Genomic DNA, 25,609 nt, shown 5'->3' with positions numbered 1-25,609 from the left:
TTTAGGCCAGAGCATTGATTCATAGGGCCAGCTTCGTTGACCCAGATCAACCCCACTCCTAAACTAAGTCCACTTGAAGTCTTAATCTTCAGGAAACCAGCCCAAAGCATAAGGTTCTCACTGTATGCAACCTCATTGCTTCTCTCCAACTGTCTCTTCTCATTCCACAGCAGGCAGAGAGCCAGGTGTGTCGGCCTATCAAGACCGAGGGGGGTGGTGGTGTTCGGGTCAAAGGTGAACGTCCCAACCTGCACCTCCAGATCCCCCCGCCCTCAGGTTCTGTCTCCACCTCCTCCCAACCCAGCTCGGCGGAGAGCCCCTTCCCTTTCCACCCTGACTCGGGATCCTCTTCCACCTTCTTCCCTGACGGTCCTGTCAAGACCCCGGGCTCGGCATCGGCAGATATGCGGACAGATCCCTTTGCCAAGCTGCCTCCCCAGTCACCCCACCCCTCCACACCATACTCCTCCCACCAGGCCGCCTCCAGCCCCATGCAGGGCCAGGCCTCTTCCTCAGGTTACCCCCACCCCGGGCCACAGGCCCCTCAGGGACACACGGCGAGCCTTGGCCCCTTCGACATGCAGCCAGGGAATCCCCGGCGGGCTCAGCAGGTCGACCCCTTCTTCAGGCCGCAGCAACAGCAGATCCAGGGTCACCTGCCCCAGTCACAGCAGGGCTCTCAGGAGCACGTAGGCCCCCCAGAAAGCCCTCGGTCCAGGGGTGGAGGGCCCGGGGACTCTCCTCTCTTCTCCCCGCCCCACACCACCCACTATGGAGACCCGTTCCGAGGCCAGCAGCAGGGGATGGGGCGTCCAGAATACGGTTCCTCCCCCTCCCAGGTGTCCTCGCCTTCTGGGATGGGACATGGGCAGTACAGGGCTGATATAAGCGGGGGACCCTCTCCCCGCTCCTCCTCCACGGGACGTCAGGACCTGAGTAACACGGGCTCCCCTGCAGGGATGCTGGACTCTGGGGATGGCTTGTTCAAGGCTCCCATGACACCACGGATGCACCAAGGAGAGAGTGGGGTGGTACTCCATCCCGGAGCCTCACCCAACCACCCCTCTGAGGGCTACCGCCAGTCCACTTCCACCCCGTTCCAGGACCCCTATGCCCAGCCTCCCCTCACCCCAAGGCCCCAGTCTGGGGACAGCTGTTCCCCCCTCCCCCAGCAGAGGCACCCCCAGACTCAGCAGGAGTCCTGCCCCAGGGTCCCCTCCAGCCCCCAGTCCCAGGGCAGCTCCCTCTCCCCCCTCACTCCTGGAGCCCCCTCCAACGACGCATTCTCTGTCCAGTCCCCAGCTTCCACCTCCCGCTTCCAGTCCCCTGACCCCTACTCCCGCCCCCCCTCACGCCCTCAGTCCAGGGACCCCTTCGCTGCTCTGCACAAGCCCCCCCGGCCCACCTCTGCTGCTCCCGAGGGCACCCCCAGCTTCAGAGGCTCACCTCACCCCAACCAGCCTCCCTCACTCCCCCCGTCGTCCACCCCTGTGGGGGACCCTCTCTCTGGGAACCCCTCTGGGCCGCATGGGTTCAGCCGGGGCCCCAACACAGCCTATCAAATGGCCCAGCAGCAGCAACAACAACAACTCCTCCAACAACATCAACAGCAACAACAAATCCTCCAACAACAGCAACAACTCCAACAACTCCAACAACAACAGACTCAGACTATAGGTGCCGACTTCCACTCCAGGATGCCCCTCCAGCAGAACCCCACAGCCCCCCGCCCCCCGGAGGCACCTCACCCCCTGGGGGCTGTGCCCGGTGCCCAGGAGATGCCCGACATGTCAGCAGTTCAGGATCCTTCACTACTGGGCCTCAGCCCCTCTGAGTTGGAGAAGCACAGACAGGTACATGTTCTATTTGATGAGGATTTTTTATTCCACCACAGGGCTTCTGAATCCTTCAACATCTACAGGTAAATATATATATATATTTTTTTATCCTGACGACCTCTGGCCTGTATTTCTTATTTTCCTCTGATAGCGACAGAAACTGAGGGAGTTTTTGATCCGGCAGCAGATGCAGCGAAACTCAATCCGGCAGGAGAAAGAGGCTGCAGCAACCAGCAGTGCTGCCTCCGGTTGGCCTGGAGGAGACATGGCAGCATATCAGCAAGACAAAGCCCACCGTGCTCCACCACCCTACCCACAGGTACACTGTTATGTCAACCAATGTCTGAAATCAACTTGGGTTGTGTTCAAAAATGTTTTGAAACTGGGAGGCAGCACCTGTCCAATAACAACGCTTTTTTTGTCCTTCCCTATTGCAAAACGTTTTGCTACAGTTAGCCTTACTGAACCCTTCTCAGCGGGTTCTTAGTATTTTCTTTTAAATGCTCCTGAGGGGATTGATAGTTTTGAATTAATAGTAGGTCCTTGTTGTTTGTCCCTACAGGACCGTGCCGTTACTGCTGCTGGTGCCCAGGCATCATTAGCAGGGAAGATGTCCCATGCTGTGGGTCCCATGGATGTTGGCTGTCCGCCACCCCCAGGGACCCCTGCCATGATGGACCCCAACCAGCTCAGGTATGCACTCACCCCCCCCCCCGCCCCCTTCGTACTTCTCTTTACGTCTATTTCTTAAATGCACACATAGCTGTACATTGAAATAAATGCCATGATAACTCTTGTGCACAATACTTTCTCATTAGCTCGCTGTACATGTTTTGCATTTGTTGTCTGTATTTGTCTTTTGTAGACAACCAGGGCCACCCAACCCCCAAGGCATGTATGGTCGTCCTCAGTTCCCTGGGCAGTGGCAGCAGGGCCCAGGTCCCCGTCGCTTCCCTCAGCCTGGCATGGAGGGTGTGGGCCCCAGCCACCACCTCAACACTCCCCTCAACATCCAGCAGGCCATGCAGCAAGGTATGGCTAACCCCCGTGGCCTGGTGCCTTGCCCTGGAGGGGAACCCATGCAGCCAAGCATGGACCCCGGAGGACCCCCACCACAGTTCATCGAGCTAAGGCACAACTCCCAGAGGCTGCCCCTGGGTCCCCAGACTCCCCAACGAGGGCCCCAGCAACGGCCCCCCCTCTACATCCCCCAGCAGCAGGAAATGGCCCCCAGCCAGTTTGTTCAGCATCCAGTGCCTCAAGGTATGGACCCTCAGACAGAGGGGGTCAGAGACTCACGGCTGGGGCTACAGCATGGTAGTATGGGTCTATTAATGCCACAGCAGAGCACTGGCTCTTCGCAGCAGCAACAACAACAACAACCCCATCTCCAATCCCAGACAGGCACTCCTCAGACCCCTAACACTCTCAGCTCTCACTCTGGGCAGCAGCATCAGACCTCCACAGAGACCCAGGCTGGAGCTCCAGGGGAATCTAGTGTTGATCTTCCCGAGCCTGACCTGGAGGACCCGTTTGCCCCCAAAGGGCTAGGAGATGCCCCTGGGGATGGAGGAGTGGAAGATGAGGATGATCTGGCTCTGGATCTAGACCCCGATAAGGGTGACGACGACCTGGGTAATCTTGACAACCTGGAAACCACGGACCCACACCTAGACGACTTACTCAACAGTGACGAGTTTGACCTGCTGGCTTATACGGACCCCGAGCTGGACCAAGGGGACCCCAAGGATGTGTTCTCGGACCAGCTGCGGTTGGTGGAAGCAGAGGGTGAAACTCCAGGTACCTCTGGGGCTCAGGACAACAAAGTGGAACAGAAACCAAAAGTTGAGCAAAACCCAACCCCAAACACAGGGGGTTCCATGAACTCCTCAACTCTCCATCCGTCCTCCTCTGAGTCTGCCGTCACCTCCAGGATAAAGCTGGAGCCAGGCCAAGCTGTGGTGAAGGATGAGATGGGAGATGCTGTCTCCATGCTCCTTCAAACAAACAAACCCTCCACTCAACCAGAGAACCAGGGTGCTTCACTGAGCTCTGTGCGGTTAGGAGGGCTCCCATACCCTCTGCCGGGTCAGGCTGATTCATTATCCTCCCTGGGGGAGGACCCCCTGGCGCTGCCCGACGGAGGGGGACAGCACTCCCCTGCTGTGGATCTAGACAAAGTTGAGAGCTCCCTGGAAGCCAGCGAGCTTCCCTTGCTGATCCAGGACCTGCTTGAGCACGAGAAGAAGGAGCTCCAGAAACAGCAGCAGCAGCAGCAACAGCAGCAGCTCAGCTCCCTCCACCAGGGGGTGATGGGGGGGCATATGGGAGGCCACCCCAACCCCCAGGGGGGTCCTGGACATATCATGCTGCCCCAGCACCACCGCCCCCCACCCCAGAGCATGATGGGACTGCCAGGTATGGTGCCACGCCCTCCACACCTTTTGCAGCAGCAAAGACTCATGGGACAACCTGGGATAAAGCCGCAGCACATGGCTACCATGGCTCAGCTACAAGGAGTGATGAGGGTGGGGCAGCCTGGTGGCATTCACCCAGGACTCAACCCTCAGCCGCAGCAGATTGTCAAACAGTCAGCTCTGGCTAATAACTTCTTCCCTGATAAAGGTAAATACATATGAGTTCTTGAGATTGTTTGAATCATGACGCTTTCCTTTCATATATTTGACCTGGTGTTTCTGCTTGCTCACAGATCTAGACAAGTTTGTGACCGACGACATCATGGATCCCATCGCCAAGGCGAAGATGGTGGCACTGAAGGGCATCAAGAGAGTTTTGGCACAGGACCCAATGGGGGTTCCCTCTGGCATCAACAGGCAACAGGTCTCTCTGTTGGCCCAGAGACTAGCTTCAGCGCCAGGAACAGGAGACCCTCAGGGTCAACTCGCATCTGGCCCATCTAAGGTACAGTGTCATTTGTCCAAACATAACCAGGACAATATGTGTTCATAATATTTATTTTGTAAAGCAGATCAATTGCTATGGGATCTTCAAAGCACAATCACTTGATTCGTTTAATTGATTTTATATATTTTGACTACTACTTTTTATTTTCAGGAAGGGGAATGCAGTGACCCAACACAATCAAGACCCAACCCTCCCCAGTTTGTCCAAGGGATCATCAGTAAGTTCTACAAGTGTTTTAATCTTTCTAATACTTAAATGTATTTCAGTTAGTTGATGTAGTCCAGTGTTTCCCATACCTCTCCTTGAGTACCCCCGGCCATTGCACATATTTGATATATTCCAGTACAAGCCAACCTGATTTGAATTGGTCAACTAATCACCCCCTGTTCTCCCTACCAGACGATGCAGAGCAGCACCAGTATGAAGAGTGGCTCCTGCACACCCAGCAGCTGCTGCAGATGCAGCTGAAGTTCCTGGAGGAGCAGATCGGAGCTCACCGCAAGTCCCGCAAGGCTCTGTGTGCCAAGCAGCGCACTGCCAAGAAGGCAGGCCGTGAGTTCGCCGAGGCTGACGCAGAGAAACTCAAACTGGTCACTGAGGAGCAAAGCAAGATCCAGAAACAGCTGGACCAGGTGGGGAAGAAACTCTGAAATTCCTTACCCTCTCCATCCATCCACCAACCCTCATGTTTCCAGTCTTAAGATGGTATTAGGCACCTGTTAACCCGTATCTCTTGTTGTGTTTCAGGTGCGAAAGCAGCAGAAGGAACACACCAACTTGATTGCTGAGTACAGAAGCAAGCAGCAGCAGCACCAGCAGTGCTCTGGTCTCCTGGCCCCAGGGCCCTCTACTCAGGGGCCCCACAGTCTCTCCAAGATGCCTGGGCAGATGATGGGTCAGCAAGGGGCTCCTGTGATAAGCCAACCTCCAGGAATCATGCCCCAGGGAGGTATGCCCATCCGAATGCCCCCACAGGGGCAGCCGTTCCTGGGAGGAGGCCAGCACCTTGGAACTCTGGGAGTTAGACCTCCTGGTCCTCCTGGTGGTCCACCTGCAGCGTTCTTCCCCCAGGGTCCAGGAGGAGTCCAAGGAGCAGACCCAAGACTTCTCCAGGAGAGACAACACAGGATGCAGATCATTCAGAAACTACAACAGCAGCAGCAGCAACAACAGGCGATGATGCAAGGCCAGCAGCCCATGCCACATCCAGGTGGCCAAGCAGGTATGTTGCCACAATCACAGCCAGGCATCATGGGTAACCCTCTGATGGGTCAACAACCAAACCTCCAACAGGGAATGATGCCCAACCAGGCCATGTTGCCCCAGATTACAGTACCAGGCCAGGCTGTGCCACAGCCACCGCAGACCCTGATGGGAGGGCAGCCTATGAACCAGCCTTTAGGCATGACGGGAGCCCAGACAGGTACACAGCAGCAACAGAGGCCTCAGCTCATGATGGGTGAGCAGGGAGTAGTGGGACCCCCTCAGCTCCACGGACTCAGAGGACCTGGCCAGGCCCAGCTCACACCTCAACAACAACAAATCCTGGCTCAGCGCATGTTGGCGCAGCAGCAACTGAAGCTACAGCAGCAGCAACAAGTGGCACAACAACAGCTCATTCAACCACCACCACAGGGCTTCATCAGCCAACCCAACCAGTCTCAAGACTCCCAGGGAGGACTCTCTCAACCTGCCACCCCAGGTCAAATGGGCTCTTCTCCAGCTTCAGCAGGGGGGAGCACTCGGGTCACCCCTCAACCAGCTGAGGTGCTGCAGCAGGGGGAGGGTGGCATCCTTAGTCCTATTTCTAGGACCCCTCCACAGCAGGGTGGACCTGGACCTTCAATCCCGGGCCAGATGACCCAACCAGGGGCTTCTGGAGAGCAACAGGCGGCAGTGGGACAACAGCAGCAGTACATGGCCCAGCAGCAGCAGCCGGCATTACAGCAACAACAACAACAACAACAACTCCTCAAAATACTCAAGCTGGACTTCAACAGCAAGCAGGTTACCAACAGGTTGGCATGCATCCCCAAGTACAACAGCAGCAACCACAGCAGCAACAGCAGCTTCATCAACAAACATCTCTACAGCGACAGAGTTCCCTCAATGCTGATCCCTCAAAGTCTGGTTTGGTCACCGTCAAGCAGGAAGGACAGCAGATGTGTTTCATGGCCCAACAGCAACAACGACAACAACAACAATTACAACAACATAATCTTATGCAGCAAGCCCAAGACCCAATTGGGCAACAACAACAACATGACAGTATGGGCCAGATGCAGAATGTGATAGGTCAACAGAACCACCCTGGTCAGCCTCAACCTGTCCCTGGTATGCCAGGCCACCCTAGTCCCCAGCAACAGGCCCTCATGGCACAGCAGGCCCAGCAGCAAAAGCAGCAGGCCATGATGGGCATGCTGAGAACCCAGCAGCAGGTCATGATGCCTGGCCAGAGGCCTGGAGTTCCACCCGGTCAGATACGCACCCCAGTCAACATCCAGGCTATCATAGCCCAGAACCCCCAGCTCCGACACCTCACCCCCAACCAGCAGATCCAGCACATCCAGGCCATGATCCAACAGCGCCAGCTCCAACTGCAGCAACAACAACAACAGGGCCAGATGATGAGGCTCCAGGTGTGTCAGGGACAGTCAGGGCAGATGAGGCCCCAGGGGCCCCCTGGTCTGGGGCAGCAGGTCGGACAGATCCAGAGAATGCCTGGAGGTCTGGAGGCCCAGCAGATGCACTATGGAGGAGCTCTGGGGAAACCAGGGGGATTGGGCTCCCCGCAACAACCAGGGATGATAGCCCCCGGCCAACCACCAGGCGTGGTGACTCCTCAGCTGCAGCAGCAAGGGATCTTGGGACCTGTAGTCCAACAGCAGCAGCCAGGAGCCTCACCTCAGTACGCCTTGAGTGTCCAACAGCAGCAGATGATGCAGCAACAGGCCCAACAACACCAGATGAGAGGCCAGCTGCCCATGACTCGCTCCCCCATGGGTCAGGTACGTGGTGGGCCCCCCCAAGGCTGCCAGATCAGGCCCATGTCTCCCCGTCAGCCCCTGGCCAACTCCCCAGGAGACCCCCAGCGGCACGCCATGACACAGGGGTTGGGGATGCGTCAACCCAACCCAAACCAAGTCATGCAACACCAGCAACAACAGCTCCACATAGCTCAAAAACGCTTCCAGGGCTCTCCCTCCCACGCAGGCTCCCCTGCAGGATCCTCAGTCCAGAAACCGGAAGCAGGCATGAGCCCAGCTACCCCAGGCACGCCACACTCCACCCACGTTGCCTCTCCGTCTGTAACCGACGGGGCAGCTGGGAAACGTAGTCCTTACAGTCAGAGCAAGCCCTCTCCTCTCAGGTCGCCTGGAGCATCCAAGAGTCCCCTGGACTACCCTGGTCTTAAGGCCGAAAGTGGCGACACAACCCAGAGTCAAGTACCCCCGAATAGACTTTCGCCTCAGAAGGGCGAGAATGGACTGCAACAGCATCCACAACAGGGCTCAGTGAACCAGGGTGGTCCTCAACCTCCACCAGGCTCCAGAGAGGGAACTCTGTGTAAGATGACCCTACAGAACATCAAACAGGAGCCCAGAGAGTTGACTTGTGACGGGGAAGGAAGTAGTGGTCCTCACTCTGGGGCCATCAAAAGGGAGGTGACTGGGGAGCCGGTTGGAGGGTTTGGTAACAATGGTCCTGGACTAGGAGGGGACCCTGGAGCCCACGTCCCTAGGACTGAGACAGGACAACAGCTACTGCAGAAGCTTCTAAGGACCAAGAATCTGCAGCTGGCCGCTCAGAGGCCCTCTGAGGGCATCCACAATGAGATAAACGGACACATCAACAGCAAGCTGGCCATGCTGGAGCAGAAACTACAGGGGACTCCACGCAATATGGAGGTGAGTCTGATATATCCTGTCCATTACAGATGTCTGTCTTCTCCATGTTGAAAACTAGTAGGTACTAGTCATAGAAATAGACTTAAGCCCTATTTGGACAGGTTTAGTTTTACTGGGGGAGGTCGGTAATGTAATGACGTTCACAAAAGACGACATCTGTAAATTTCGTCCGGTCAGAATCTGCCATGTCAGTCATTTTTACTTGTCATGGAGGTTATTGTTCCCCCAAAAAGCTGCTGTTTTTCATCAAACTCCAAGGTCCTTATCCCTTCCCTGTGTTTTGAGGAATATCAAATCAAATTTTATTTGTCACATACACATGGTTAGCAGATGTTAATGCGAGTGTAGCGAAATGCTTGTGTATCGAAATGCTTGAACTTGAAATATTAGAGTTTAACCGGTGTTGCACACAATTTGGGTAAGAACATGGGAACAAATTGATGCTTAAAACAGTGCTATGGATGCCTACAGATCTACTTCTATTTTAAAAGTTGAAGTAGATGAATTTGTGCCAATGAATTGCTTCATTGCTTTTGTTTGTCTCAGGATCTGCAATCCATCACAAAGAGGGCCCCTGTTGCCAAGGCAAAGCGATCCAACAAGCCTGGAGAACGAGCACCCCAGTCCCGTAAGAAGAAGAAAGAGGAGATTGGGAAGAGCACTGAGGCCCTGATGAAACAACTGAAACAGGTAACACCTTTTCTCACTGAAACGCAGTGTGACACATGAATTTAATGAAAGGGTGGAACTTTATATATATATTTTCAAATAATAATTTTTTTACACATGTTTGGTAGGATGCCACTGTTGACAGTAATACCTAATGTGGCTTGTTTTGTTGCTGTGACAAAAACGTAACAGTTTTGTCATTCTTTTCTTCCAGGGCCTTTCTCTCCTTCCCCTGATGGAGCCCTCCATCACTGCCAGTCTGGACCTGTTCGCCCCCTTCGGCAGCAGCCCAGCCAACGGCAAGGCCCAGCTCAAGGGCCCCTTTGGAAATGCGTTACTGGGGAACATCCCAGACTACTACTCTCAGCTGCTCACCAAGGTATGTTCCGTTAAGCAACCTGATGTGTACAGCATGGACTTACTGTTGTGGTCCAAATTTCCAGCTGCATATTGCTCTTGATGCAGGAGTATTAGTGTGTATACTGAACAAAACTATAAAAGCAACATGCAACAATTTCAACGATTTTACTGAGTTACAGTTTATAAAAGGAAATCAGTCAATTTAAATAAATTCATTAGATCCTAATCAATGGATTTCACATGACTTGGCAGGGGCAGAGTGCATGGCTGGGCCAGGGAGGGCCCTACCGCTGGGGAGCTAAGCCCAGCCAATCAGAATGAGTTTTTCCCCACAAAAGGGCTTTATTACAGACAGAAATACTCCTCAGTTTCATCAGCTGTCCTGGAGGCTGGTCTCAGACCATCATGCAGGTGAAGAAGCTGGATGTGGAGGTCCTGGGCTGGCGTGGTTACGCGTGGTCTGCGGGTTGTGAGGCCTGTTGGATGTACTGCGAAATTCTCTAAAATGATGTCGGAGGAAATGAACATTCAGTTCTCTGGCAAAAGCTCTGGTGGACATTCCTGCAGTCTGCATGCCAATTGCACGCTCCCTCAACTTGAGACATCTTTGGTGTTGTGTGACAACACTGCAGATTTTAGTGTGGCCCGTTATTGTCCCCAGCACAAGGTGCACCTGTGTAATGATCATGCTGTTTAAATCAGCTTCTTCATATGCCACAGCTGTCAGGTGCATGGATTATCTTGGCAAAGGAGAAATGCTCACTAACGGGGATATAAACACATTTGTGCACCAAATTTGAGAGAGATGTGCCTTTTGTGCGTATGAAACATTTCTGGGATCTTTTATTTCATCTCATAAAACATGGGACCTACACTTTACATGTTGTGTTTCTATTTTTGTTCAGTATGTATTCACTCGCCCAGCAACTAAGTTTAAGAAGATGTGCATATGACAACAAGCACTTTTATTGCTCTCAATTATCCCACTGTCAACTGTGTAACCTTGGCTAACCCTATATCCTAACAGAGTAACCTTAGTAATCCACCGACACCCCCGTCTTCCCTGCCCCCCACACCACCCCCCTCGGTGCAGCACAAATTGCTCAACGGGGCTACAGCTGTGGAGGAGCTGACTGAGGAACAGGAAACAGAGGACACTATGGGTAAGAAGAGGCTTTTATTTATTTTTATTAAAAATAAAATCACACTTAGTCTCCCTTCTGAACGTCTGTGGGGTTTTGTACAGCCACCCCAAAATTCAGGTAGTGAATTGTGTAATCTAAAACCCTCAGAGCAATTTTGTGTTCCCATTTGGCTCGAAGGACCAATGTAAGGATTTTGTAGATTGCAGTCCGACTTGATGAGCAGCTGAACAGTATGTTAATAGTTGTATCTCTATAATTTGCCTGTAGATTCTGTGACTGAGGAGGTGAAGAGTGTGGATATTTTAGCTGCGCTCCCCACCCCACCTCACAACCAGAACGAGGACATCAGGTATGATACAGAGCCTGTCTGAATCCTGCGTCTCTGCGTGACATGTACCGTATCAGTGACGGCTGTGTTAGTGATTTAAAGGGTTTTGAAGGAGGATGGGTGAAAATACATTTGAGAGAACTTTTTAAATTGCCTAAGCCAATGGGATGACATGCTTTTATTGGGATCACATTGCTGTTACTGTTTTAAACTTTCCCTCAATATTTTGAGGGCGAACATCCTCCTCTACTTCTCTGACATGTATATTACCTCCCATTATATTACCCAGTGTGGCCTTTAGACCTACCAACTGTATTTTCCAGGATGGAGAGCATCAATTTTGCTCTCAATACTAAAAAAGTACTCCAATAATAATGAGTAGTTATTTAGTAATCTCAGACATGACCTTCCCTGTATCTTTCAGGATGGAAAGTGATGAGGACAGCGACGCTCCAGACAGTATTGTCCCAGCATCCTCTCCTGAGTGTGACTTAGGTGACGAGGCGCTACGCTTCCCGCGCTTCCGAGAACCCAAAGAGGAGGAGATGGAGAGAACCATCTCCCCTACCATACCACTCATCCCCTGCACTGCCATCCCTGGTAGGACCACTATACAGGCATAAAAAATATATTTGTTGAAAATGCACTTATTGTAGGTGATTCTTGAGCATCTAAGAGCATTGCTCAATAACTAAAATACTTTAAAATGTACATAAAACAAATATTTGGACTATCACTTCTGAAATCCCTTACTTATGGATTCCCTCTGTCTTGCCAGTCCACGTCACCTTTTTTCTGTCCTTGTCCAGTGTTTCCAGAGAACAAGCCATTTGAAGCAGCTGATGGCAAGGCGGTGTCTACAACCAACCCCTGGGACGAAGCCAAGAGCAACGAGGTTGCTGTGACCTTCACACTGTCCTCCGCTGCAGCCAAGGTACCGAGCTAACCCCCTTCCATCCTTACACCCCTTTCCTACCCACTCTCACTTTCACATCAACCCCTCTCCTATCTAGACTGGTCCCAGATCAGTTTGTGCTGTCTTGCCAACTCCTATGGTAATTGCTGCGTCATGTTTGGCAATATGACACAAACCGATGTGGCACCAGGCGATCTCCTGCCTGAACTGAACCATGAACTGTGTCTCATTGAAAACAACCAAGATCTTGATTGATTGGTTGACGTATATTTCTCTAGAATCTGAACCATGTGATGGTGGTGGTGGCTCAGCTGCTGCACATACGGATGCCTGGTTCCTATGAGGTAGCTTTCTCTCCCAGCCCAGGCAGGGCAGGAGCCTCAGGACCTGGCAAAGAACCCGTACAACCAGGTACTGGACCTCCAGCTGACTTGTATTATATTTATCTTCACACTTAGAAAGTCTCAAATATAATGTAGATCCAATGTTGTTACCTACTAAATATTGATCTAACCAGAAACCTAAGGTTTAGCAAGGAGGATAAGCTCATCCTGAGTTTAAAGTTTCTCCAGGTTGAATTTACCCCGTCTTACTTTGGAGAACATGGTTAGCTAGATAAATGTATTGGAGAAACAGAACATGAAATGGTCAGATACCATGATTGGTTTTATCAATAAATGTAACAGTGAAGTCTCCCCTCAGGTGCCCTGTGTGTGAAGACTGGTGGTATAGAAGGTAGTTCACCCAGCCAGAATGCAGAGTGGCTGAGACAGTTTGATATTTCTCTGCCAGGCTGCACTCTGAAGAAACAGGTGGACATCCTCTCACTCATCAAACAGGTACGTCCCACTGCATTCTATTTATTTCAGGAATGGGATATTTCCTGATTCATCAGAAAGGCTTACTTTTTTATATTTATTCTCCAATAAATAGAATCAATCAATCACATGTGTTTATGAAGCTGTACAGAAACCCAGCCTAAAACCCCAAACAGCAAGCAATGCAGATGTAGAAGAACGGTGGCTAGGGAAAACTCCCTAGGAACCTAGGAAGGAACCTAGGAAGGAACCTAGGAAGAAGCCTAGAGAGGAACCAGGCTCTGACTGGTGGCCAGTCCTCTTCTGGCTGTGCTGGGTGGAGATTGTAACAGAACATGGCCAAGATGTTCAAATGTTCATAGATGACCAGCAGGGTCAAATAATAATAATCACAGTGGTTGAAGAGGGTGCAACAGGTCAGCACCTCAGGAGTAAATGTTAGTTGGTTTTTCATAGCCGAGCATTCAGAGTTTGAGACAGCAGGTGCGTGCGGTAGAGAGATTAGAAAACAGCAGGTCTGGGACAAGGTGGCACATCCGGTGAACAGGTCAGGGTTCTATAGCCACAGGCAGAACAGTTGAAACGGGAGCAGAAGCACGACCAGACGGACTGGGAACAGCAAGGAACAGCAAGGAGACATCAGGCCAGGTAGTCCTGAGGCATGGTCCTAGGGCTCAGGTCCTCTGGGAGGAGAGGGAGAGAGAGAGAATTAGAGGGAGCATACTTAAATTTGCACAGGACACCAGATAAGTAGGGAGAATTACACCAGATATAACAGACTGACCCTTGCCCCCTGACACATGAACTATTGCAGCATAAATACTGGAGGCTGAGACAGGAGGGGTCGGGAGACACTGTGGCCCCAACTTTTACCGCCATCCACTTCTCTATGTCTGAAACACAAACTTCCACGGTAGGCAATTTTGGGGCTTCACCGTGTTTCATCGAAATGTACAGCTGTGTATCGTCCACATAGCAGTGAAAGTTAACATTATGTTTCCGAATGACATCACCAAGAGGTAAAATATATAGTGAAAACAATAGTGGTCCTAAAATGGAACCTTGATGAACACTGACATTTACAATTGATTTGTCAGAGGACAAACAAACCATCCAGAGAGACAAACTGATATCTTTCCCGACAGATAAGACCTAAACCAGGCAAGAACTTCTCCATGTAGACCAATTAGTGTTTCCAATCGCTCCAAAAGACTGTGGTGATTGATGGTGTCAAAATCAGCTCTAAGGTCTAGGTACACGAGGACAGATGCAGAGCCTTGGTCTGACGCCATTAAAAGGTAATTTACCACCTTCACGAGTGCAGTCTCAGTGCTATGATGGGATCTAAAACCAGACTGTTGAAGCGTTTCAAATACATTATTTGTCTTCAGGAAGGCAGTGAGTTACTGCGCAACAGCTTTTTAATTTTTTGGGGAGAGGAATTGGAGATTCGAATTAAGGCCGATTTTAGTGTTTTTACAATTTCTGGGTCAAGATTTGGCTTTTTCAAGAGAAATGTATTATTGCTACTTTTAGTGAGTTCGGTACACATCCGGTGGATTGGTAGCCGTTTGCTATGTTCAACGTAGGAGGGCCAAGCACAGGAAGCAGCTCTTTCAGTAGTTTTATTTGGATTTGGGTCCAGTATGCAACTTCAAGATTTAGAGGCCATGACTATTTTCATGAATGTGTCAAGAGATATAGAATTAAAAAACTTGTCTCCATTGATTCTAGGTCCTGGCAGTGTTGTGCAGACTCAGGACAACTGAGTCTGCAGACCTATCGCTACGCCAACATCCTGATCACATCCCTGTACAGTCTCCCTATGATATAACCTTGTATATTTATGATGTAGCTATATTTAAACAACAAGGCTAGAGGGGGTGTGGTATATGGCCAATATACCACGGCTAAGGGCTGTTCTAATGCACGACGCAACACTGAGTGCCTTATGGCTATTATAAACTGGTTACCAACATAATTAGAACAGAAAAAATGTTTTGTCATACCTGTGGTATATGGTCTGATATACCACGGCTGTCAGCCAATCAGCATTCATGGCTTGAAATACCCAATTTATAATTATCATTATATTTTAGCTCAAATATGTTAATAGTATGCTCATATAAATCTGTGCTTGTCTATACTTAACATTCCAAAAATGACCCTTTATCCCTTATTAGGTAAAATCCTTTGAGCATCTGGAAATAGCTATATACAGTGCCTTTTAAAAGTATTCACTTCCCTTGGTGTTTTTTCCTATTTTGTTGCATTACAGCCTGTAATTTTATGATTTTTATGTAATGGACTTACACAAAATAGTCCAAATTGGTGAAGTGAAATGAAAAAAAAGTACTTATTTAAAAAATAAAAGGAAAAGTGGTGTGTGCATTTGTATTCACCCCTTCACCCCTTTGCTATGAAGCGCCTAAATAACATCTGGTGCAACCAGTTACCTTCAGAAGTCACATAATTAGTTAGATTACACACAGGTGAACTTCATCGAAGTGTCATATGATCTCAGTGTATATATACACCTGGTCTGAAAGGCCCCAGAGTCTGCAACACCACTAAGCAAGGGGCACCACCAAGCAAGCGGCACCATGAAGACCAAGTAGCTCTCCAAACAGGTCAGGGACAAAGTTGTGAAGAGGTACAGATCAGGGTTGGGTTATAAAAAAATATCAGAAACTTTGAACATCCCACGGAGCACCGTTAAATCCATTATTAAAAACATGGAAAGAATATGGCACCACAACAAACCTGCCAAGAGAGGGCCGCCCACCAAAACTCACGGACCAGGCAAGGAGGGCATTAATCAGAGGGGCAACAAAGAGACCAAAGATAACCTTGATAACCTCCACAGCAGAGATTGGAGTATCTGTCCATAGGACCACTTTAAGCCGTTCACTCCACAGAGCTGGGCTTTATGGAAGAGTGGCCAGAAAAAAGCCATTGTTAAAGAAAAAGTAAGCAAACACATTTGGTGTTTGCCAAAAGGCATGTGGGAGGCTCCCCAAACATATAGAAGAAGGTACTCTGGTCAGATGAGACTAAAATTTAGCTTTTTGGCCATTTAAGGAAAACACTATGGCTGACGCAAACCCAACATCTCATCACCTCAAGTTTTCTATCTTAGTTTTGAATCAACCTGATGGCAGCATCATGCTGTGGGGATGTTTTTCATCGGCAGGGACTGGGAAACTGGTCAGAATTGAAGGAATGTTTTATGGTGCTAAATACAGGGAAGTTCTTGAGGGAAACCTGTTTCAGTCTTCCAGAGATTTGAGACTGGGATGGAGGTTCACCTTCCAGCAGGACAATGACCCTAAGCATATACTGCTAAAGCAATACTCGTGTTCCATGTCTTGGAATGGCCTAGTCAAAGCGCAGACCTCAATCCAATTGAGAATCTGTGCTATGACTTAAATACTGCTGTACACGAGCGGAACCCATCCAACTGGAGAAGTTTTGCCTTGAAGAATGGGCAAAAATCGCAGTGGAAAGATGTGCCAAGCTTATAGAGACACAGCCCAAGAGACTTGCAGCTGTAATTGCTGCAAAAGGTGACTCTACAAAGTATTGACTTTGGGGGGGTGAATAGTTATGTACGCTCAAGTTTTCTGTTTTGTCTTTTTTTGTTTTCACAATAAAAAAATATTTTGCATGTTCAAAGTGGTAGACATGTTGTGTAAATCAAATGATACAATATTCCCCAAAATCCAGGTTGCAAGGCAACAACATAGGAAAAAAGCCACTGTAAATCCAATCAATTACTATTAGTCTGGTTAGCTGGAGACCTTTGCACATGGCTTTCTTATTGTCAGTGACCGGCAGATGATCCCTAAAAACACTTTCATTTCTCTCTCAGGAGTTGCCGGAGCAGGAGGACAAACCTGTTCAGCACTGTTATACAACTAACGTGTCTGACCTGGATGTACACCACCTTCCTGTCATCCCTGTTGAAGACTCCCCGCCCTCCTCTCCTTCTCCTCCACCTCCTGCCCCTGCTCTTACTAGTGAGCCTGAGACTGAGCCTCCAACCCAGCCAGCCTCCCCCTCCACCACCCAGCCACCATCTCCCTCTCAAGCTCCCTCCAGCCCTGCTCAGACCACCATTCAGGTCAAAACAGAGCCTGCCACCCCCCCTGTTCAGATCAAAATGGAGCCTGACGCTGAAGCCATCCTTCCTCCTCCTGATGCTAGTGCTGAGGCAGACTATGATGCCAAGCCTGCTGACCAGCCAGCCCCCAGGACATCCCCACCTCCCCAACCCCCAGCCTGGAGGTTACCTCCCCCAAGGTCAAGCACCGCAGCAGGCCCCTCTCCCCCGACCCTGAGGAGATGGTGGTCCGGCCCAAGGTGAAGAAGTGGAAGGGCCTCCGCTGGAAGCGTCTCCAGATCGTCATCACCATCCGTAAAGGAGGTTCCAAGAAGGAGAGCAGCCGCGGGGTCTCAGAGCTCATGGAGCGTCTCCGCATCACCCTGAGACCTGACAAGCTGCCCCGGGACAAACGCAAGTGCTGCTTCTGCCACGAGGAGGGCGATGGCGCCACAGACGGCCCCGCCAGGCTCCTCAACATCGATGTGGACCTGTGGGTTCATCTCAACTGCGCCCTGTGGAGCACGGAGGTGTACGAGACGCAGGGAGGCGCGCTGATGAACGTAGAAATGGCGTTGAGGCGCGGTCTCCGCACCCGCTGTGCCTGTTGCCAGAAGACTGGTGCTACCAACAGCTGCAACCGCCTGCGCTGCCCCAACGTCTACCACTTCACCTGCGGCATCCGGGCCCGCTGCATGTTCTTCAGGGACAAGACCATGCTGTGCACCCAACACAAACTGAAAGGACCCAGCGAGGAGGAGCTGACGGGCTTCGCCGTGTTCCGCCGCGTTTACATCGAGAGAGACGAGGTCAAGCAGATCGCCAGTATCTTACAACGCGGCGACCGCATCCACCTGTTCCGCGTAGGTGGCCTCATCTTCCACGCCGTAGGTCAGCTGCTGCCATCTCAGATGCAAGCCTTCCACTCCCCGACCGCCATCTTCCCCGTGGGCTTCGAGGCTACCAGGATCTACTGGAGCACGCGGGTGCCTAATCGCCGGTGTCGGTATCGTTGCCGTATCAGCGAGACGGAGGGAAGGCCGATGTTCGAGGTACGGGTGCTGGAGCATGGACAGGAGGACCTGCACTACCGCGACACCAGCCCAGAAGGTACATTCTTAAAGTCTGTCCCCACACCCTGCTCTCGCTGCCCCTCTGTTGAAATGCGTAGTCACAGAACTGACCACAGTTCAGGTTAATATGTCTAAATTGCCTTTAATTCAGAATTTCATTGCAATCCCAGCCATTTCTGTAATTTAAATGAAATTGACTCCACCTCTGCTATTTACTAATCTGGTCTGTAACCATGTCCTGTGTTTCCTCTAGGAATCTGGGACAGAGTGGTTCAGTCTGTAGCTAAGCTGAGAGAAGAGTCTGCCATGCTGAAACTGTTCACTGATCACGTGAAGGCAGAGGAGATGTACGGCCTCACTGTCCACGCCGTGCTGCGCATCACTGAGTCGGTAAGAAGTCCTAAGGGAAAGCGGCATCGCCATTTTGTTTTTCCCCTCTGCTCTCATTTGTTTCCATAATATCAATGTCTGTCTCCAATGTCACCCTATTAAGCCATACAGTGCCCTACTTTGAGTCCTTTCGACCAGAGTCACCAGGACTTTGGTTAACAGTAGTATACTGTAGAGGAAATAAGGTTTCATCTGTGAGATAGACAATGTTATTTCATCGTTAACTTCACTAACATCCTGTGTGTTACATTATCAGTTGCCTGGAGTGGAGAACTGCCAGAACTATGTGTTCCGTTATGGTCGCCACCCTCTGATGGAGCTGCCCCTCATGATCAACCCCACTGGCTGCGCCCGTTCCGAACCCAAGATCCTCACACACTGCAAGAGGTAAGACTGCAGTATAGTCCTCCACAGATTCTTATTGTACTGTAGAGAGAAACTGCAGGTATGATCAAGATCCTCTTGCACTGCAAGATGTAAGACTGCAATATACTATTCCAAATAGATCTATAGTAATAGTTATATTATAAACTGGGTGGTTTGAGACCTGAATGCTGATTGGCCGAAAGCTGTGGTATATCAGACCATATACTGCGGGTAGGACAAAACATGTATTTTAACTGTAAAAATGTACAGTGCATTCAGAAAGTATTTATACCTCTTCCCCCTTCACTCATTTTGTTATGTTACAGCCTTATTCTAAAATGTATCAAAATTTACAAAAAGTATCATCAGTTCACACACACAATACCCCATAATGACAAAGCGAAATGTTTTTTTTTGCAAATTTATAAAAAAAATAAAAAAATACCTTATTTAAATAAGTATTCAGACCCTTAGCTATGAGACTCGATATTGAGCTCAGGGACATCCTGTTTCCATTGATCATCCTTGATGTTTCTACTGCTTGATTGGAGTCCACCTGTGGTAAATTAAATTGATTGGACATTATTTGGAAAGGCAAACACCTGTCTATATAAGGTCCCACTGTTGACAGTGCATGTCGGAGCAAAACCAAGCCATGACGTTGAAGGAATTGTCTGTTGCGCTCTCAGACAGGATTGTGTCGAGGAAAAGATCTGGGGAAGGGTACCAAAACATGTCTGCGGTATTGAAGGTCCCCAAGAACACAGTGGCTTCCATCACTCTTAAAAGGAAGAAGTTTGGAACCACACAGACCCTTCCTAGATCAGGTAGGCGACCACAAATGCAATGGTCACTCTGACAGAGCTCCTCTGTGGAGCACTCAATCAGGCCTTTATGGTAGAGTGGCCAGACGGAAGCCACTCCTCAGTAAAAGACACATGGCAGCCCGCTTGGAGTTTGCCAAAAGGCACCTAAAGGACTCAGACCATGTGTAACAAGATCCTTTGCTCTGATGAAACCAAGATTGAACTCTTGGCTTGAATGCCAAGTGTCACGTCTGGAGGAAACCTGGCACCATCCCTACGGTGAAGCATGATGGTGACAGCATCATGCTGTGGGGATGTTTTTCAGCGGCAGGGACTGGGAGACTAGTCAGGGTCAAGGGAAAGCTGAACGGAGCCAAGTACAGTGAGATCCTTGATGAAAACCTGCTTCAGAGCGCTCAGGACTGGGGTGAAGGTTCACCTTCCAACAGGACAATGACCCTAAGCACACAGCCAAGACACCGCAGGAGTGGCTCCGGGACAAGTCTCTGAATGTCCTTGAGTGGCCCAGCCAGAGCCCGGACTTGAACCCAATCGAACATCTCTGGAGAGACCTGAAAATAGCTGTGCAGCGACGCTCCCCATCCAACCTGACAGATCTGCAGAGAAGAATGAGAGAAACTCCCCAAATACAGATGTGCCAAGCTTTTAGTGTCATATCCAACAAGACTCTAGGCTGTAATCGCTGCCAAAGGTGCTTCAACATTGTACTGAGTAAAGGGTCTGAATATTTATGTAAATGTGATATTTCAGTTTTTCCTCTGTAATACATTTGGAAAAATGTCTAAACCTGTTTTTGCTTTGTCATTTTGTGGTATTGTGTTTTCGATTGACGAGAGGAGATAACAATGTTCATCCATTTTAGAATGAGGCTGTAACTTCACAAAATGTGGGAAAAGTTAAAGGGTCTGAATACTTTCCGAAGGCCCTGTACGTTGGTAACCAGTTTATAATAACAAAAAGGCGCCTTGGGGGTTTGTGGTAGATACTCTGCGTTGTGTCGTGCATAAGAACAGCCCTTAGCCGTGGTATGTTGGCCATATACCACACCCCCTCATAATGTGTTTTATCAAATGTTGTCATACTGAGCAGTGAAACCAGTAGTTTCTTAGTAGTAAACTAACAAGTCTAAACTGAATGATTGACATGATGACTGTGCAGACTGACTCTGATCTAGTTCTGTGTCTCTCTCTCTTAGGCCTCACACCCTGAACAGTACGTCCATGTCCAAGGCCTACCAGAGCACCTTCACCGGCGAGATCAACACCCCCTACAGCAAGCAGTTTGTCCACTCCAAGTCCTCCCAGTACCGGCGCCTGAAGACCGAGTGGAAGAACAACGTTTACCTGGCCCGGTCCCAGATCCAGGGCCTGGGGCTATACGCTGCCAAGGACCTGGACAAACACACCATGGTCATCGAGTATATAGGAACCATCATCCGCAACGAGGTGGCCAACCGCCGCGAGAAGATCTATGAGGAACAGGTGGGTGGCTCTTGAGTAGTAGTCTTGGTAGTTGACTAGTAGTAGTCTTGGTAGTTGACTAGTAGTAGCAGACAATAGTCTTTGTTTATGTGGATCCCCATTAGCTGTGATCAATTGTTTATTGATTTTACACACAAACTTAATAAGAAGGTGAAAAGACTAAGGTTGTAATATCTTTGTCCATAAGGTATCAGTGGATCGGAAATGTTTACACGACCTCTCTTCCATGCTTCTTTTCTTCTAGAACCGTGGGATCTACATGTTCCGCACCAATAACGAGCATGTGATCGATGCCACTCTGACCGGCGGTCCTGCTCGGTAAGTGTTGGGTCTTTGTTTTTATTTCATATTATGCTTGTTTGTCCCTGTCTCACCCTGTTTTCCTCTTCAGCTATGTCAACCACTCCTGTGCGCCCAACTGTGTTGCCGAGGTGGTTACGTTTGACAAAGAGGACAAGATCATCATCATCTCCAGTCGCAGGATCCCCAAGGGAGAAGAGGTGAGACACAGAGCCCTGGTCGCCATCTACATGTCCATTTATAGTTTTGTACATACGCAGTATACTGTTTTTGTACCACTGTGTACATAATATAGTTTCCTTCACTGATTGAGTTGTTTAAATCTTAACTGGCTCTTTAGAGGGTCTTGGTTGTGTTACTGTAACGCATGTTTGGACAACTGAACCAGGTTTTATGAATACATGTTACAGCAGAGTGTTGTTACTGACCTCTGTTTCTTCTCTTAGCTGACGTACGACTATCAGTTTGACTTTGAGGACGATCAGCACAAGATCCCTTGCCACTGCGGAGCCTGGAATTGCCGAAAGTGGATGAACTAAACTAACTGTGAGAAATGGAGAGGGAAAAAAATATGTATCTTTCTCCCCGGTGCCAGAACACTACTGCGCCAAAGCCTTTAGAATATTGCTACTACTACCCAGTACATAAGCTGTTCGTAAGCTGTTCGTAAGCTGTTCGTAAGCTGTTCGTAAGCTGTTCGTAAGCTGACGAACGAGGAGGGAAACTGACCTCCAAAACAATAAGACTAAGACGTTTGCATTCACACCTGTAGCCAAAGGTTTGAAGAGCATTATGGATATACAAGCAAACAAACCACCTGTATTGACATCCAGTCGAATGATGGGACAGTCTTTTTGCGGATGAACTGTGTCCTCTCTGCCAAAAGCAACTCTTTCCTCTACCTACTGCTACCCCTTCAGTAACTATGGATGGAATTACAATCCTCTCCACATCTACCAAATGTTCAGATTCTACGTGATATGAATACTCTCTTAGGGCAGACCTTACCTTGAGCTTTGATGAAAGCCATTTTAAGTACTAATAAATAACTAATGCATTTTAAAAAAAGGCAGACCTATCCTCCTCCTCCTGCACTCCCCCCTTCCTACCCCCAAGGAAAATATACGTTCCCATCGTCATTGGTGAAGATTGACTTCCCAACGTGGATATTATTGGCTAGCTAGACAATCCTGAAGACAGTGGCTCTGAGTGTGTAGAGAAGAACTATGTATCGTTGAGAGGCAGAAGAGAAAGATGTCAAATACTATGAAAGTTGTGGCTCCAGAGGCACCAGACAGACAGGTGTTTTATTCTTGTCCTGACTAAAGGAGTTTAAAGGTGGGTTAGTTGGACCCTCAGTCTACCTCATTAATCTAGTGGGAAGTGACTGCTTACTTTGTATAAATACTGTTAACTGCTACTGTGGAGGGGGGGAGATAATGTTGTTTTCATTAGGCTAATACTATATAGCCTTCTCGGACAAGCAGGGAAACTTTAACTAACAGCAGGTTTGTTCTCTTCTATGCTGATGATCATTTTACAATAATTAGCCAACAATCCTATTATTAATTAATGATGTATACAGACAAAAGGAATTATATGACCGTTTATTGGTTAAGCCATCACATTAAGATCAATCACAAGCTTAATAGGTGTCTTTAAATGACTCCTGATCATCCTGGATTCTATGTATCTTTTCTTGTTTTTCCTTTGTGTGGGAATTGACACAATAACAGTTACCCTTGTGTTGCTGAGGACTGAGAGGGAGAGATTGGTGTGAATGATTGTTGCTTACACAGCTTCAGTATGTAAAGTGAAGCAGGATCACACCGCTAATTGAACAAGTCTTTGGCAAGACGATCAAGTCCAACTAATGAGTGAAGGAAATGTAATGTACGCTTGCTGCTTAATGCCTTTAAGTCACACATTAAGCAAAAAGCTTAATGATGCAAGACTAGACTACTATCCCATTTGTTTTTCACCTTTTAGTCCTTCAAATCCCATCTGCATTGATCTTTTCTTGAATGACCATCAACCATGAATCTAGCCTCTTCCTCTCTTTATCATGTAGTGGACTGTTGTAAACTTTACTGTAGTGAGTCTTTCCCTGCCTGTCTTACCACACCACAGCTAGGTGTATTTCTAAAGGTCCCTGTATTGTGGTTTTCTAGTGGTAGTACGGTCTTCTATACTGGAAGCTTGAAGAAATGGCAGGGGAAGACTTGTTTAAAAAAAAAAGGGCATTTTTCTATGAAAGTAAATCTTTAAAGAAAGTATGTGGGGGTTCTGAGGTCTCCATGACGACGTCTCCCTTCTACTTGTACTCCTACCTTGACCTCACATAAGAAAAATGCAAAAGTGTACAAACTGTATATTATATACTATAGGGGGCAAAAAACTATCAACCCCTTTTTAATCAATAAAAATCTAAAATTGTAGAGAAATAAAGTTGATTTAAAAATCTACCACTGGATATCATTTTATGAGAGATTAAGCTGTGTGTGTATATAAGGAACTATGTAATATCTATGTAAATGAACCAGTGTTTTTGCATTGACCTGTTTTTCTATTAGCGTTTTTTGCTATAAGATTTCAAAGACAGTTTGTTAAAATAGGTATGTGGACACGGCTGGGCTTCTCCGATGACTTGGACGAGAAGCCACGGGTGGAATAAATGTTGATCCATTATGGAAAGTTGTCATGATTATTACATGAGAAATCACTTACTGTGTAAAAGGAGTACAACGGTGCATAACACTTTGTCAATTTAGTTTTTATTTATGCTACTGCTTGTCGTTACCAAAACCTATCTATACCTTGGTCATCATTGGATTATAAGTAAATGGAAAATCTTCAACTCTTCCTTGACTGAGATAATTAAATATGATTGGTGTTTTATTTTTATCTTCCCTATAGAAGTGAACGTGTTGGTATATCTTGTGAAAACTGCTAATCGGCCTGTATGTCAACTAAATATTCAAAGTGAACTCCGTACTTCCCCTACCTGAGAATAAATTGCACTCTCAATAGTAAATTAATGGAGTAATTCTCAAAAAGTTGAGGTAGTGATTGCCATTTTTTTCTTGGTATATTTATATTTCAAGGAAAGACCATGAGACATTTTGAAGCTCACTGAATTTCAGCCTAAATAATTTAAAGATTTCTAAAAAAATTTTTTTACCTAACCTACTTTAAAAAAAAGTTTGTTACAGCAGCGCTTTTAGGGAATATAAAAGTTTGGCATGTTTTGTATGAATATAATTTTGAATTGTACATTTTTTTGGACAACGGCAGAGGTTACAGCTTTTCCCATTTCTTTCTCTGCTTTTTTTTCTTGTAAAGGAAAATAAAATGCATTTTAAATAAACTTGGATCTTGCATTTGTTTTATAAAAAATATTAACTTGAGATTAGACTTAATAGGTTAGAAGTTAAAGTAGGCTAAATCTAAGTGACATTGACTCAAATTAAAACTATCCCCTACAAACTATTCTGGAAAAGCTTAGTTTAACAATTAAGGTGTGTACAGTATGAACAGTATGTTTGATAAAACTAAATCCCATGACAGACAGGAATATGACATCGGGTTCTATTGACAACCATTTGTTACTCAAAGCTCATGAAATACCAGGATTGACCCCAAAGTACTTAAATCAGTGGTATACTCCTTTCCAATATAGTACCAGCAACATACACGCCCTATATCAAAATGAAAAACAAATAGCATGCATCTTTACCTCCAAAAAGATGGAGGTCCAAGTGTTGATGGCATGCAGAACAAGGGAAAGGGGGAACAGAGTCAGTTCAACTGAAATGTGTCTACCACATTTAACCCCACTGAATCAGAGGTGCTGGTGTCTGCCATAAATGATGTCTTCGGCCCTCAGGGAACAGTGGGTTAATTGCCTTGCTTAGTGGCAGAACAAGGGACTATCAGAACATGTCCTGTTTCAGAGAGCCTAGTTCAAGTCTTAGCCTAATAACCATTATAATGCACATCCAACCTATTCTTGCTTTGTTTGATTGAAAATAAAATATTTTTTTTACCAGGCAAGCCAGTTAAGAACAAATTCTTATTTTCAATGACGGCCTAGGAACAGTGAGTTAACTGCCTGTTCAGGGGCAGAACGACAGCTCTAACCACTGGGCTACCCTGCCACCCCA

At 48.2% G+C, this 25,609-nt stretch overlaps 1 protein-coding gene across 1 annotated transcript in view; it reads left to right on the top strand.

The window, feature by feature from the left end:
• Nucleotides 1-24,813, top strand: part of LOC135504020 (histone-lysine N-methyltransferase 2D-like) — a 48,093-nt gene extending 23,280 nt beyond the window's left edge. The window contains 25 exon segments of the mRNA XM_064922267.1: nt 171-1,853; nt 1,990-2,157; nt 2,401-2,531; nt 2,704-4,463; nt 4,549-4,760; nt 4,914-4,980; nt 5,163-5,395; nt 5,511-6,743; nt 6,746-8,671; nt 9,218-9,361; nt 9,555-9,719; nt 10,728-10,863; nt 11,113-11,194; nt 11,598-11,773; nt 11,983-12,107; nt 12,368-12,500; nt 12,792-12,928; nt 16,779-17,163; nt 17,166-18,119; nt 18,336-18,472; nt 18,729-18,859; nt 20,861-21,146; nt 21,391-21,464; nt 21,538-21,646; nt 21,893-24,813. Coding sequence (XP_064778339.1) covers nt 171-1,853; nt 1,990-2,157; nt 2,401-2,531; nt 2,704-4,463; nt 4,549-4,760; nt 4,914-4,980; nt 5,163-5,395; nt 5,511-6,743; nt 6,746-8,671; nt 9,218-9,361; nt 9,555-9,719; nt 10,728-10,863; nt 11,113-11,194; nt 11,598-11,773; nt 11,983-12,107; nt 12,368-12,500; nt 12,792-12,928; nt 16,779-17,163; nt 17,166-18,119; nt 18,336-18,472; nt 18,729-18,859; nt 20,861-21,146; nt 21,391-21,464; nt 21,538-21,646; nt 21,893-21,985 — 10,680 coding nt within the window. The 3' untranslated portion in view covers nt 21,986-24,813.
• Nucleotides 24,814-25,609: the final 796 nt, after the last annotated feature.

Source organism: Oncorhynchus masou, chromosome 18 (assembly GCF_036934945.1).
Source record: "Oncorhynchus masou masou isolate Uvic2021 chromosome 18, UVic_Omas_1.1, whole genome shotgun sequence".
Lineage (NCBI taxonomy): Eukaryota > Metazoa > Chordata > Actinopteri > Salmoniformes > Salmonidae > Oncorhynchus > Oncorhynchus masou.
This window is presented reverse-complemented; position numbering and strand designations above follow the sequence as displayed.